Below are 13,067 nucleotides of genomic sequence, written 5' to 3' on the forward strand. Positions count from 1 at the left end.
CCTTGTTACCTTGCCTTTCCGCAACATCCACGCCTCCCCTTGTTTGTTTGTGCTTTTTTTTTTTTTTTTTTTTGTTTTCTTCTCCAAGACAAAGCCACGGCATGATGGCTTACTTAACCTGATATTCTTTTCTTTTTCCAAAATTACAAAATTACCCACCTATGTTATAGAAATGATAATGCCATCTCATAATTAATTCCTTGATATTACTAAGTGACCCATATAAATAAATTTAATTACCAATCTATCCAAAAATAATAATATACAAAATTTGGGTTTTACATCCTTCCCTCCTTATAAAAAATTTCGTCCTCGAAATTTGACATACCTGAAGTCTCAAAAAGTTATGGATACTTTCGTTTCATTTCATCTTCGAGTTCCCAAGTTGCTTCTCTTTCTGAGTGATTACTCCATTGAACCTTAACATAGTGGATGACTCGACGCCTCAAAACCTGTTCCTTCCTATCAACAATTCGTATAGGGTGTTCCTCATATGTCAAATCCTCCTTAAACTGCAACGGTGCATGATCAATCACATGACTAGGATCCGGTATATACTTCCTTAACATTGAGACATGAAAAACATTATGAACTCTAGCTACTGAAGGTGGTAGGGCAAGTCTGTAAGCTACCTCTCCAATTCGATCTAAAACCTCAAATGGCCCAACAAATCTAGGACTCAATTTACCACGAACACCGAACCTCATTACTCCTTTCATGGGAGACACCTTAAGGAACACATGGTGTCCAACCCTGTAACACGTCCGCGAGGGACCCCGCTACAGTTCAGACTCGATTTGTGTCACGGTTCTTAATCTGAACCAAAGAGTCCAAATCCGGCAAATCGTTTTGAGAAACAGATTTTTGAAAAGAAGTGCCAAACATGGACTGCTTTGCCAGATACAGAGTCGCCACCTAAATATTTTATTTTTGGGGGAATTTAGGAAACCCTGACTCGGTGCCAAAGGCCACGTGTCCGTCATCACCAAAGTTGCCTCGGCTCGGGAACTTGGGTACGATTAGGGAAGGTCAGCTATGAGCACCCCCTCTCACCCGATCCGAAGATCGGCCTCTACTAACCATGATATCCGATTTTGAAAACGTTATGTGTTCTTAAACCGGTTATTAGCCTAGAATTACTATGTTATGCACACAGCACAAAGTATAGACTAGATTGCCTAATTTGGGAATAAGCATTGCATATCCGTCTGTTTTGGAAAAATGTTTCGAAATTTGCTACTCGCAAGTAGGCTAAAACACGGATTTCAATGAGCTATTCCAACTCAGACAATCCAACTTTCACCCACAGGCATTCAAGCAGTTATATCACATAAGCAGCTAGCCTCATGGTAATCATGCTATCATGGCAACACTCACACGCATGCAAGGATGCTAAAGCATAAATATTTACATCGTACTCCGTGCCAAAACAAAGAACTCGTTAGCAATCAATGCATGATCCAAGTCCATGTTTAAATGTCTAATGCAACGCATACGGAATGTCACTAGAGTAGGCTCGGCTAATCTATGAATGACATGTGAAAATGCACAGGTAGCATGTATTTAAGTTAGATTTGAAATACTAATGCTGTTAGCATGATGCGCTGAGCCCGGTGCATGCAATACTGATGAATGATGCACGCATGCATAGCATAAAGTATGCTAAATTAAACATGTCCTATTACTAACCATCAAAGCAGGTAAGTAAAAGGGAGAAAGAAGTGGGGGTTGGAAGACATGCATGCACTCACCCATACTTATTACAAGTTCGCCCTCGCTCGGAGGGACCAAAAGAATAATACAATTCGAATAATGAATTAACTAACCTAGCTAATTAATTATTACAGACCAACTAAATTAATTAAACAAATTAATTAATTTAAGAAAGCAAGAAAAAGGGCCTCAGGAAGAGGGCTCCATGCACGCGTGCTCGGGTCTTGCTCGGAAGTCCACTGCCATGCGCAAGCTGCCTCTGTTTTCCCTGCTCTGCCCCTCTGAAAACTGCCAAAGTCTCAGAATTGCTTCCCTGGACATTGGGAGACACCACCGGCTGAGTAGAATGTCCACCGGTAATAAGATGTGATCATCGGCTGTTGATGAAGCTATCGGCCACGGATGGATTGCCGGTCGGCACTATGTGCAGTCGATCGGCAAAAAGCTCCTGCAGAATCTGTTTGACAGCAGCAGAGGACAGAGCTTTGCATGGCAATGCAATTCAAGCAATGTATGCACCAACCATATCCCTTATCATGTTTATGACTCAAAGGGACATGGTCCTTGGTTCTCGAACCATCAATCGCGCATTTCAATGCGTGATGGCCCAAGAGACCAAGTTATGCATGTTGATTTCAAATGCAATGTAAACCAACAAACAAGTGAGGAGCTTAACCTCAATCATGGATAATCAAGAGGCAAAGCATGCATTCAATGCAACCTAAGCATGTTAACTAGGCATGCAATATGGTAATGCAAACAAGCATACAAGGCATGTGACAACTATGCTAGTTACTCAAGCATGCAAGTATGCAAAGCATGCAACATGTTAGGTAATTCCAACTAAGAGAAATGCATGCCAAATGCAAAGTCACTTAGACATGCCACAACACGTGATAGGCCAAGCATGCAATCAACACACAAGTTAAGCATGTCACAATATGCAAGAATGGACTTAGACTAATTTAGGCAGCCCTCAAACTAACCTAAAATAGTGGCCAAGGTGCTCAAAAATGAAGGACTAATAGGCACACAAACATGCATGCAAATGATCTCCAACACTTCAAACATTAAAGAGCAATTCTCAAGCACACTCAAGAGGATGTGAACATGGACATATAGCATGCAAATTAAGCTCTGAAAATCATGCTATAGGAGGTGCCAAACCAACTAAACAAAGCAAGCATATCATGCAACAATGGCCCAAGTACTTAAGACAAGCCAAGGAGGCTTAAACCAAGGTCAAGTCCACCAAACCTCACAAGGCCAAAGGGACTTAAAATAGGTCTAATGCAGACTTAAACAAAGCTAAGGATGTACTTAGATGGTATCTAAGTGGTCAAAAAAAAGGCAAGCACACTCCAAGGCCTAAACAAGGGGCATAAGGCAACAACCGTTAAACACATTGAAGGAGGGTTAAATGCAAGCATATAAGCATGTTGAGTGGACTGAAATGACATGTTAAGAGGTTCCAAACCACTAAATCAAAGCAAGTAATGCATTCTATACACTCGCACCCTTAAGGCCAACAAGCCAAAATGTAAAGGGGCTATACAATGCATGCCAAAGTCGACCCAAACAACTATGGACAGACCTTAATCATGGCAAAATAAACATGAAAGCTTCATAAAGCTAGGCCTAAAGCATGCTTGAACAAGGGTTAAAACCTAGATGCATGTTAAGGCAACAAAATGGCATTACAAGGCATGTATGCTAAGCAAGCATGGTGTACCAAAACCAACTTAAAACAATGCTATTTCATGGCAAAATAAGCATAAATATCAGCTAGGGATGGTCAACAAGAGCCTAAGCTAGGTGCTCCCTCAAGAGGCAAAAATGGTCCTTTTCAAGGACAACAAGGAGAGGGGGTGGCCCTCTCCTTCCTAGGACCTCAAGGCACCATCCTCACCTCTGAAATCCCTCAAGATTTCAGTGGTGAGGAGGCCCAAACACCAAGGCCTCGGAGCTCACCCAAAATGGCACAAAATGGAGCCTTACAAGGCTTAAGAGGGGTCAAACAACCCCAAAGCTTAAAACACTCTTAACAAACTATTTAGAGGGTCTAAAAATAGAACTTTTTTATGTTATATACTAAACACAAAAATAGTTGTAAGGTAGGCAAAAATACAATGCAAGAAAGGGGTAAAAAGGAGCAAGCTTCTTACCCTTGAAGACCCTCTTCAACAATGGAGCTCCAGCAGCTTCTTTAGGTTGAAACCAGCTTCAAAACCTCCAAAACAACCCTCAAGAGGCCTCAGCTCCAAGGGATGGTGTGATGGTGGGTGCTTGTGAGCAAAAGTAAGACAAAACACACACACTAACAAGAGAGGGAAATATAGAGATGGAATAGATACAAATTCCTAACCCTAATATCAAAGCTCTCTAAAAATGTTGTCTAACCCTAAATCCAAGAGAGGAGACTCTCTCTTATAGAGCTCTCTCTTGTAAAGCTTGTCAAATAAGCTTGTCAAGAGAGAGATCCCTCCATACACGTGTATGGAGGGGAGAAAAGGTGGGTGCCAGCTATCACAGCTGGCACAAAATATCTACCAAAAGTAGATGAACAGTGATCGGCCATTCAAAATTGCCATTTTGGCAAAATAAATGGCCGACCGGCAATAAAGAGTGCCGACCGGCAATATACATTGCCGATGGCATAAAATCACTGGCCGGTGGCCTCAAGCCATGGCCGGTGATGTGTGGGGATGCCTCACAAGGCATTCCCTGCCCCTCCAAGGCAAAACACAAGTGTTTGTTGCAAAACCAGACACAACGCGGTCGAGTCGAGAGATCCTGAGGCTAGGCGCACAACCGAGACCTCCGGGAACTCAAGATGAACACAAACAAGGGTAATCACCAAGTGTTCCAATGGTGACGTTGAAGTCTTGAGGACGGTCAAAAATAGGGTTTCTACAAACCCCAAACACCAAATCGCGTCTCCTATTATCTGCATAACTTTTCTGTCTACTCTGTGCCGTGCGTAGTCGCTCTCTAATAAGATTGATCTTGTCCACTGTTTGTTGCACAATTTCAGGCCCTAACAACTTCCTTTCGCCCACATGATCCCAACAAATAGGTGATCTACACTTCCGTCCATATAAAGCCTCATATGGTGCCATCTGAATGCTCGCATGATAACTGTTATTATAAGAGAATTCCACTAAGGCCAAATGCTCATCCCAAGAACCTCCAAGATCAATAACACAAGCCCTCAGCATGTCTTCCAGGGTTTGAATAGTTCTCTCTGACTGTCCATCAGTTTAAGGATGAAAGGCAGTGCTAAAATTCAACTTAGTACCCAAAGCTGCATGCAAGCTTCTCCAAAACATAGATACAAATCTGTTATCTCTGTCAGACACTATGGTCATCGGAATACCATGCAACCTCACAATCTCCTTGATATACAATTTTGCAAACCTCTCTAAGGAAAACCCCACCTTAAAAGCTAGAAAGTGGGCAGATTTTGTCAATCGATCAACGATAACCCAAATAGCATTGTTCCCACCTTGGGTTCTAGGCAACCCTGTCACAAAATCTATGGTAATATGTTCCCACTTCCACTTGGGAATAGGAAGAGGTTGTAACTTACCTGCAGGTCTCTGATGTTCAACTTTCACTTGTTGACATAGCAAACATTGACCACCATACTGGGCAATTTCCCTCTTCATATTATTCCACCAAAAGTTCCTCTTTAAGTCTTTATACATTTTAGTGCTCCCTGGATGTACAGTATATCCTGAACTATGAGCTTCTCTTAGGATTTCTCTCTTGAGCTCTAAATCATTAGACACCTATAACCTCTCTCCAAATCTCAAGGTTCCATCTTTATGCATACAAAATTCCCTCTGTAGCCCTATTTCCATTTATGCCTTAAGTTTTTGCAACTGAGGATCTCTTCCTTGAGCATCTTTAATTCTATCAATCAATGTGGGTTGAACCCTAAGGTTTGCCAAATGCACTCCATGGTTGTGCCATCTAATCTCAATATTCAACCTTCGCAAGTCCTCTAAGATATTCTTTTGGTCAGTGATCAAGGTAGCCAAATTACTCGGGGTCTTTCTACTCAAGGCATCAGCCACTGCATTAGCTTTTCCTGAATGATAATTGATAGTCAAATCATAGTCCTTTAATAGCTCCAACCATCACCTTTGCCTCATATTCAATTCTTTTTGAATGAAAATATACTTCAAACTTTTATGATCAGTGAATATCTCGCATTTCACCCCATACAGGTAGTGCCTCCAGATTTTCAATGCAAACACCACGGCAGCCAACTCCAAATCATGCGTAGGATAATTCTGCTCATATGACTTCAACTGCCTAGACGCATATGCCACTACCTTATCATTCTGCATTAGGACACAACCCAAGCCCATCTTCGATGCATCACTATAGATGGTAAAACCTTCGTCTCCGAACGGAACTATAAGTATTGGAGTAGACACCTGTGGGGGCCGAATAATGGGAGTCATAGAGATTCCGGAGAGTCGAACATTGAAAAATCAAGATTTGAAACATTCCGCCATTGCCACGGAAACTCGAACCCAACCTTATTTGGCTAGATAGTCGATTAAGCAAGGGGCCGAGTGAAGATCAGTTTATTACAAAATATGCCGATTAGGAGGTTGGATTTGGAACTAATCCCGAGGCCCAAAGAAGAAAAGATATAAATAGAAGAGACATCATCCAGAAAGAGGTATGTGATAATTGTGGTGTTTAACTTAGAATACAAGTAATCTAGAACGAGAGACTGACTTGTCCGTCGGAGTGCTAATTCCGGCACCCCTGACTGGAGTGTTTACTTCCTTTCAGGTGCCTATTAGTGGATTACGAGCGTCCCCCAGGATCAGAAGAGTATTTCCAAAAACCACTTCCCCACAATTGGCGCCGTCTATGGGAATACTCAAGAATATCCATGGCGGACGTGACGGAGGACCCTCTAATAGTCACTGATGAAAACATGCAGGCAGACGTTTTCACTCCAACAAACACGCACAGATCGGAGCTTATCCTAGCAAGATGCGTTTTGAACTTCGCCTCACTTCGACTCTAGAACATGAGGCAATGCAAGGGATCATGGAGCAGGCAAAGTAAAATGAGCAGAGGTTGGAAAACTTGATCGATGAGAATGAGCGCCTCCGTCAGGATTTGGCTTTGGAGGTAGCAAAATCCCAACAAGCCGTGCTCCAAAATCCCGAGCGACCTCTGAAAGTAGGTGATCGACGACCTCGAGCCCGGCTTCGAGACACCGATAGCAGCTCCGACTTATTATCTCTGGATCCCAAGAAGAATGGACGATCTGAAGTTTCCAGTTCCTCCGAAGAAAGTCCGCATATAAAGTGGGCCCCCTCGTTCTACACCAGGCCATCCGAAGCGGTGGCACCTCCTGACATGACAAGAAGGGATAGACGGCATGAATATCGCGAAGATCATGATCGTGACAGTAGCTATGCCATGAAAGACCTTCAGGAGTTGGTCCGAGATGTTCAGCCCCAGCAACATGCCCATACGTGCGTAACCTGACCAATTGTACTTCGGCGGGAATCACCTCCGCTTGCAGTCATCCATATGATATACAGCCTGCCAACGCCGTCAGCCGTGCATACAGTTCAAACACACCCTGCATCCCAGAAGCAACTCACGCCGGCGAAACGGCCGCATGAAGCTCCGCATGACTCTGATCTTATCACCTTCGACGATTCTGATCTTATCGGCATAACAGTCCCCCACATTGATCCACTGGTCATTGAACTACGTGTCATCCGATTTACTATCGAGTGCGTTCTCATAGACCAGGGAAGTACTTCTGAGGTTGTGTATTACAAGACCTTCATCAAACTTGGCTTAAACGAATCAGACTTGTCTCCGGCTCCTTATCCATTATTCGGCTTCAACGCAAATCCAGAATATCTGTTGGGGAAAATCATACTACCCCTCCGAGCAGGCTCCCGAACATTGGATGTGGAATTCTTGGTCGTCTGGCTGCTTTCGCCGTACAATCTCATCATGGGGCGAACTTGGTTGCATACTATGCGGGCTGTCCCAAGCACCTATCATCAGCTTCTGCGCTTCTCGACAGAATACGACATCGAGCAGATCCGTGGTTCCCAACAATCGGCACAAGCATGCTATCTCCTCTCCGGAAAGACGCCAAAGGATTTGCAAGTTAATTCCATCGAGGTGCCGGATCGTGAAAGCCTCGACGATGTCGGGCGGCTCCCGAATGAGAAAGCCACGGAAGACTTAGACCAAATTGAGATTGACGGCAATCCAGAGAGATTCTTCATGGTCGGCGCCTCCTTGAATCAAGCTGACAGACAGCAGCTAGTATCCTTCCTGCTCGATAATTTTGATGTATTTTCATGGACTCCATATGAAATGCCGGGCGTCGACCCAACTGTTTCCGAGCATAGTTTGAATGTTGACCCTAAGTGCAAGCCGATCGTTCAGAAAAGCCATCGATTTGCCGCCGAGCACACTACTGCCGTGATTGAAGAGGTTGACCAGCTGCTTGATGCAGGGGCAATCAGGGAAGTTACCTACCCCACATGGCTCTCTAATACTGTAGTTGTGAAGAATAAGAACGGTACATGGCGAGTCTGCGTTGATTTCACGGACCTAAACAAAACCTGCCCCAAAGACTGTTTTCCTCTCCCAGTGATAGACCAACTGGTAGATGCTACAGCACGCCATCAGCGGATGAGTTTCCTTGACGCTTACAGAGGCTACCATCAAATTGCCATGCATCCAGAGAACCAGGAGAAAACTGCATTCCTCACCCTAAGAGGAACCTACTGCTATAAGGTTATGCCTTTTGGGCTGAAGAACACCGGGGCAACCTACCAAAGACTAGTCACCACCATGTTCAAAAAGAAACTCGGTCGCACAATGGAAGTGTACATTGATGATATGATGGTCAAGTCAAAGGTAAAGCAGAATCATATAGCCGATCTTGAAGAAACATTCGGCATCCTACGCAAATATGGAATGAAGCTGAACGCTTCCAAATGTGGCTTTGGAATCGGCTCTGGCAAATTCTTGGGATATATCGTCAATCATCGAGGAATCGAAGCTAACCCAAGGCAAATCACAGCAATCTTCGAGCTCAGCCCCCCCTCCCGCGATCAGTAAAAGAGGTGCAAAAGTTAATGGGGATGGCTGTCGCGCTCAACAGGTTCATCAGCCGTTCCACAGATCGCTGCTGACAATTCTTTCATACACTACGGCAGGGCAAGGATTTTTAATGGTCCTCTGAATGCGAAGCTGCTTTCAATGGCCTTAAGACTTACCTCCACTCAGTACTACTCTTGGCAACGCCCTCTCTTGGTAACCCGCTCATTATGTATCTGGCAGTTTCTGACCGGGCCGTCAGCACCGTGCTGATAAAGGAAGAGCCGGGAGAGTAACGGCCGGTGCATTATGTGAGCAAGGCAATGGTTGATGCCGAAACACGCTACCTTCCGCTGGAAAAGCTCATCCTAGCCCTAGTCATGGCGGTGAGGAGACTGATGCATTACTTCCAGGGTCATAGCATTGGGATGCTAACAGACTATCCCCTTCGGTCTGTACTACGCAGCGCAGAAACTTCCGGACGTGTTTCAAAGTGGGCTCTGGAACTCGGCCAATACGATATTCAATTTCTACCCAGAACCTTAATCAAAGGGCAGGTGCTTGCCGACTTTGTCGCCGAATTCACTAGTGTCCTGACCGACTTCAAGCCTGACGAAATTCGACCGAAGCCGAACTGGAGGATTTACGTTGGGGATATTTGGCAGTTGTATTGTGATGGATCGTCCAATCAGCGGGGTAATGGAGCCGGAGTTGTCATCATGTCTTTGAACGGCGCAATAATTGAGCAGGCCGTCAAGCTTGGCTTCGAAGCATTAAATAATGAAGCCGAATACGAAGCCCTCCAAGCCGGTTTACGGAATGCGCATGTTTTTGGCGCTCGGCGTTTGCTTGTGTTTTGTGATTCAAAACTGGTGATCAACCAGCTAAAGGGGGAGTACGCGGCAAGGAACGACCGCATGGCGGCCTACATGAAAACGGCCAATTCCTTGTTGGCAAAATTCAACCATCATGAGTTGAACCAGATAACACGTGATCAGAACACCCATGCAGATGCCTTGGCTTGCCTAGCCTCCGCCATCAACTCAGAGATTAAACGGATTATCGAAGTAAGTTTCATCCCGGAGCCAAGCATTTCCCCTTCGGAGGAAGTCCAGATTAACGTTATAGAATCTGCCCCAAGCTGGATGGATCCCATTGCTGTTTTCCTGTCTTCTAACCAACTCCTAGAGGAGAAGAAAGAAGTGCACAAGTTGCGAAACAAAGCCATGAGATACTACTTAGATCCGTAAGGAGGGCTCTATAAAAAATCCCTCTCTGGTCCATATTTGGCATGCGTGCACCCAGACAAAGTCGAGGAGCTTCTGACTGAGATACATGAGGGCAGTTGTGGTGCCCATTCTGGCAGGCGTTCTTTGGCCCATCGAGCTATAGCGCAGGGCTATTAATTGCCGACAATGAGAGCGGGCAGCGAGTGTTATGCGAAAAAGTGTGAACAGTGCCAGAAGTTCTCCCCACTAACCCATTTACTCGCAGAAGAGCTGAACTCTGTTACCAGTCCCTAGCCGTTCGCCCAGTGGGGGCTCGATATCGTAGGACCATTGCCGAGGGCCCCAGGGAATAAGCGATTCTTGATCGTCGCAACTGATTACTTCACAAAATGGGTCGAAGCGGAGGCATTAACACACATTCGAGACGTTGATGTTAAACGCTTTGTGTGGAGGAACATCATAACATGATTCGGAATTCCAAGAGCCCTTATTTCAGACAACAGCACTCAATTTGATTGTGGTGTTTACCGAGAACTGTGTGACAAATATGGTATCCGGCCGTATTTTTCTACGCCGGCGTATCCCGAAAGCAATGGTCAGGCCGAAGCTTCGAAAAAATCCATCCTGGACGGCATCAAGAAAAGGCTGGAGAAAGCCAAAGGCAAATGGGTTGAAGAATTGGCGAGTGTATTGTGGGCTCATCGAACAACGCCGAGGAGATCAACTGGAGAAACTCCGTTTGCCCTATGCTTTGGCAACCAGGCGATCTTACCCCTGGAGATCGGCCTCCCGATCCTCAAGTCGAAAGTTTTTGATACAGGCCGAAACGACATGATGCTGCCTTTGGATTTGATTCTAATCGAGGAATGAAGAGACCGCGCCCTTGCGTCCATGGCACGGTACCAGCAACAATTGGCGAAATCATACAATCAACGAGTTCAGCTGCGCCGCTACACACCAGGAGAATTGGTCCTGAAGAAGGTGCTTCTAGCCGACAGGAAGTCGGCTAATGGAAAACTTATTCCAAACTGGGACGGCCCCTATCAAATAGATTCCATCGCAGGAATAGGGGCATATCGGCTGAAAGATATGACAGGAAGGAATCTTCCAAGGCCCTGGAACTCGACCCACTTGTGAAAGTTTTATTATTAAACCCGACCTATGGGGAATGATTTTAGTGTTAAACGATTCGCCATGTACAAATTCCACTTTTGTAATACGAGGATTCTAGTTGAAAATTATTCTAAAAGTGTTCCGAAAAAGCCTCTGGATTCGGAGCGCCCTTCGTGGATATCACGATCGGCGACTCAAAGTCTTCGGATTCGGAGCCCCTTCGGCGCATGACACCGTTGGGCCGAAAAAGCCTCCGGATTCGGAGCGCCCTTCGTGGATATCACGATCGGCCACTCAAAGTCTTCGGATTCGGAGCCCCTTCGGCGCATGACGTTGTTGGGCCGAAAAAGCCTCCGGATTCGGAGCGCCCTTCGTGGATATCACGATCGGCCACTCAAAGTCTCCGGATTCAGAGCCCCTTCGGCGCATGACACCGTTGGGCCGAAAAAGACTTCAGATTCGGAGCGCCCTTCGTGGATATCACGATCGGCCACTCAGAGTCTCCGGATTCGGAGCCCCTTCGGCGCATGACGTCATTGGGCCGAAAAAGCCTCCGGATTCGAAGCGCCCTTCGTGGATATCACAATCGGCCACTCAAAGTCTCCGGATTCGGAGCCCCTTCGGCACATGACGCCGTTGGGACGAAAAAGCCTCTGGATTTGGAGCACCCTTCGTGGATATCACGATCGGCCAATCAGAGTCTTCGGATTCGGAGCGCCCTTCGTGGATATCCCGATCGGCCACTTAAAGTCTCCGGATTCGTTGTCCCTTCGGCGCATGATGTCGTCCAAGAGTGAGCCTGGAGCCGAATAAATACCTAAAGAAAATTCCGAATTCGGCGTCTTATCAACACCGTTTTTTGGCAATGTAACGAGCATACTGAATAAATATTTAGTGACGTGCTCCATTATGATGAGCTGGCTAAAACCATTTATTCGAACAATCTCTGTCCAATAAAGCACAAAACATGCAAACATACATACGCCAAAGAATTACACAATTACGCAATTTGATAAGTAATTATAAGGCAACAGGAATATTAACAACATAGCATTTTATTCATCTGACAAGTAATTACATAATTTTCGACGCAATCCGCGCCTGAACATTACAACGAATATTCTTGTGCGGCCTCTCTCTCATCGTCGCTCTTTTCGACCTCAAAGGCGGAAAAGGGAAAATGATTGCGTCGGTACCGCGGCAACGCCGAATCGACACCCTATGCTTGAAGAGCCTCTGCGGCCTGAAGTGCCGCGATCCAACCATGCTTAAATCCCCGATTCTCTCATCGGCAGACCTCCTCTGCAAGATTCTCCTTCATTTTGTCGATCCCAACCTTCCGGCCCGCATGAAAGCCTTGCTCATAACCTTTGGATCTCGCATTTTCTACGGCAAACATGCTAGCCGTGTCTCGATCGGCAATAGCATGACTCAATAGCCGTTGGGTCACCCTTTTGTCCACGATTGGATTAGATCGACCCGCCATGTGCAGCTCGGCGGCTTTAGCCATCCTAAGCTCATTAAGTTCGCACTCGGCTTTCTCCGCCCGAACCTCCGAACTGCGGACCTGTTCGTCTATCTTCTCTATCTCCCACCGCACGGCGTGCAGCCACATGTCGACTTCGTAAGCGGTGTACAGCCCCTTCACCGCCCCGTGGATTCCCTCTCGAAAGACGTCGAAATCTTGTCGGCCAACCATCGACTGCTGCACCTCCGGTGGAAAAATCTGTCGAGCAAATTTGACCGCCACTACTGGGTCCCTAATAATAGAGTCTGCCTCCGTCATCGGTCTATTCCCCGCGAAAACTGTGAAACTTAACGGTCGCGGTCGCGGAGAGCTTCCCCGTTGCTGTTTCTCCTTTCGGGGTGATCTGCTTCGACGACTTGGAGGCTGACATTTTT

At 45.8% G+C, this 13,067-nt stretch overlaps 2 protein-coding genes across 2 annotated transcripts; one reads left to right on the top strand and one right to left on the bottom strand.

The window, feature by feature from the left end:
• Window positions 1-344: 344 nt before the first annotated feature.
• Window positions 345-707, bottom strand: LOC145800274 (uncharacterized). The gene has a single exon (XM_082889937.1). The coding sequence runs from the start codon at window positions 705-707 to the stop codon at window positions 345-347; it is 363 nt and encodes a 120-aa protein (XP_082746063.1).
• A 6,574-nt stretch (window positions 708-7,281) lies between these two features.
• LOC145800275 (uncharacterized) lies at window positions 7,282-8,957 on the top strand. The gene is made up of 3 exons (XM_082889938.1): window positions 7,282-7,686; window positions 7,774-8,247; window positions 8,943-8,957. The coding sequence occupies exons 1-3, from the start codon at window positions 7,282-7,284 to the stop codon at window positions 8,955-8,957; spliced, it is 894 nt and encodes a 297-aa protein (XP_082746064.1).
• Window positions 8,958-13,067: the final 4,110 nt, after the last annotated feature.

This window comes from Camellia sinensis, chromosome 10 (assembly GCF_055761805.1).
Source record: "Camellia sinensis isolate YWXY chromosome 10, ASM5576180v1, whole genome shotgun sequence".
Lineage (NCBI taxonomy): Eukaryota > Viridiplantae > Streptophyta > Magnoliopsida > Ericales > Theaceae > Camellia > Camellia sinensis.

What these genes read in the sequence shown, in the direction of transcription:
- LOC145800274 (XM_082889937.1), bottom strand. Translation starts at nt 707, where the DNA reads ATGAGGTTCGGTGTTCGTGGTAAATTGAGTCCTAGATTTGTTGGGCCA.
- LOC145800275 (XM_082889938.1), top strand. Translation starts at nt 7,282, where the DNA reads ATGATATACAGCCTGCCAACGCCGTCAGCCGTGCATACAGTTCAAACA. An exon ending in CATTGGATGTGGAATTCTTG is followed by an intron (nt 7,687 to 7,773) that starts GTCGTCTGGCTG and finishes ACCTATCATCAG; the next exon opens with CTTCTGCGCTTCTCGACAGA.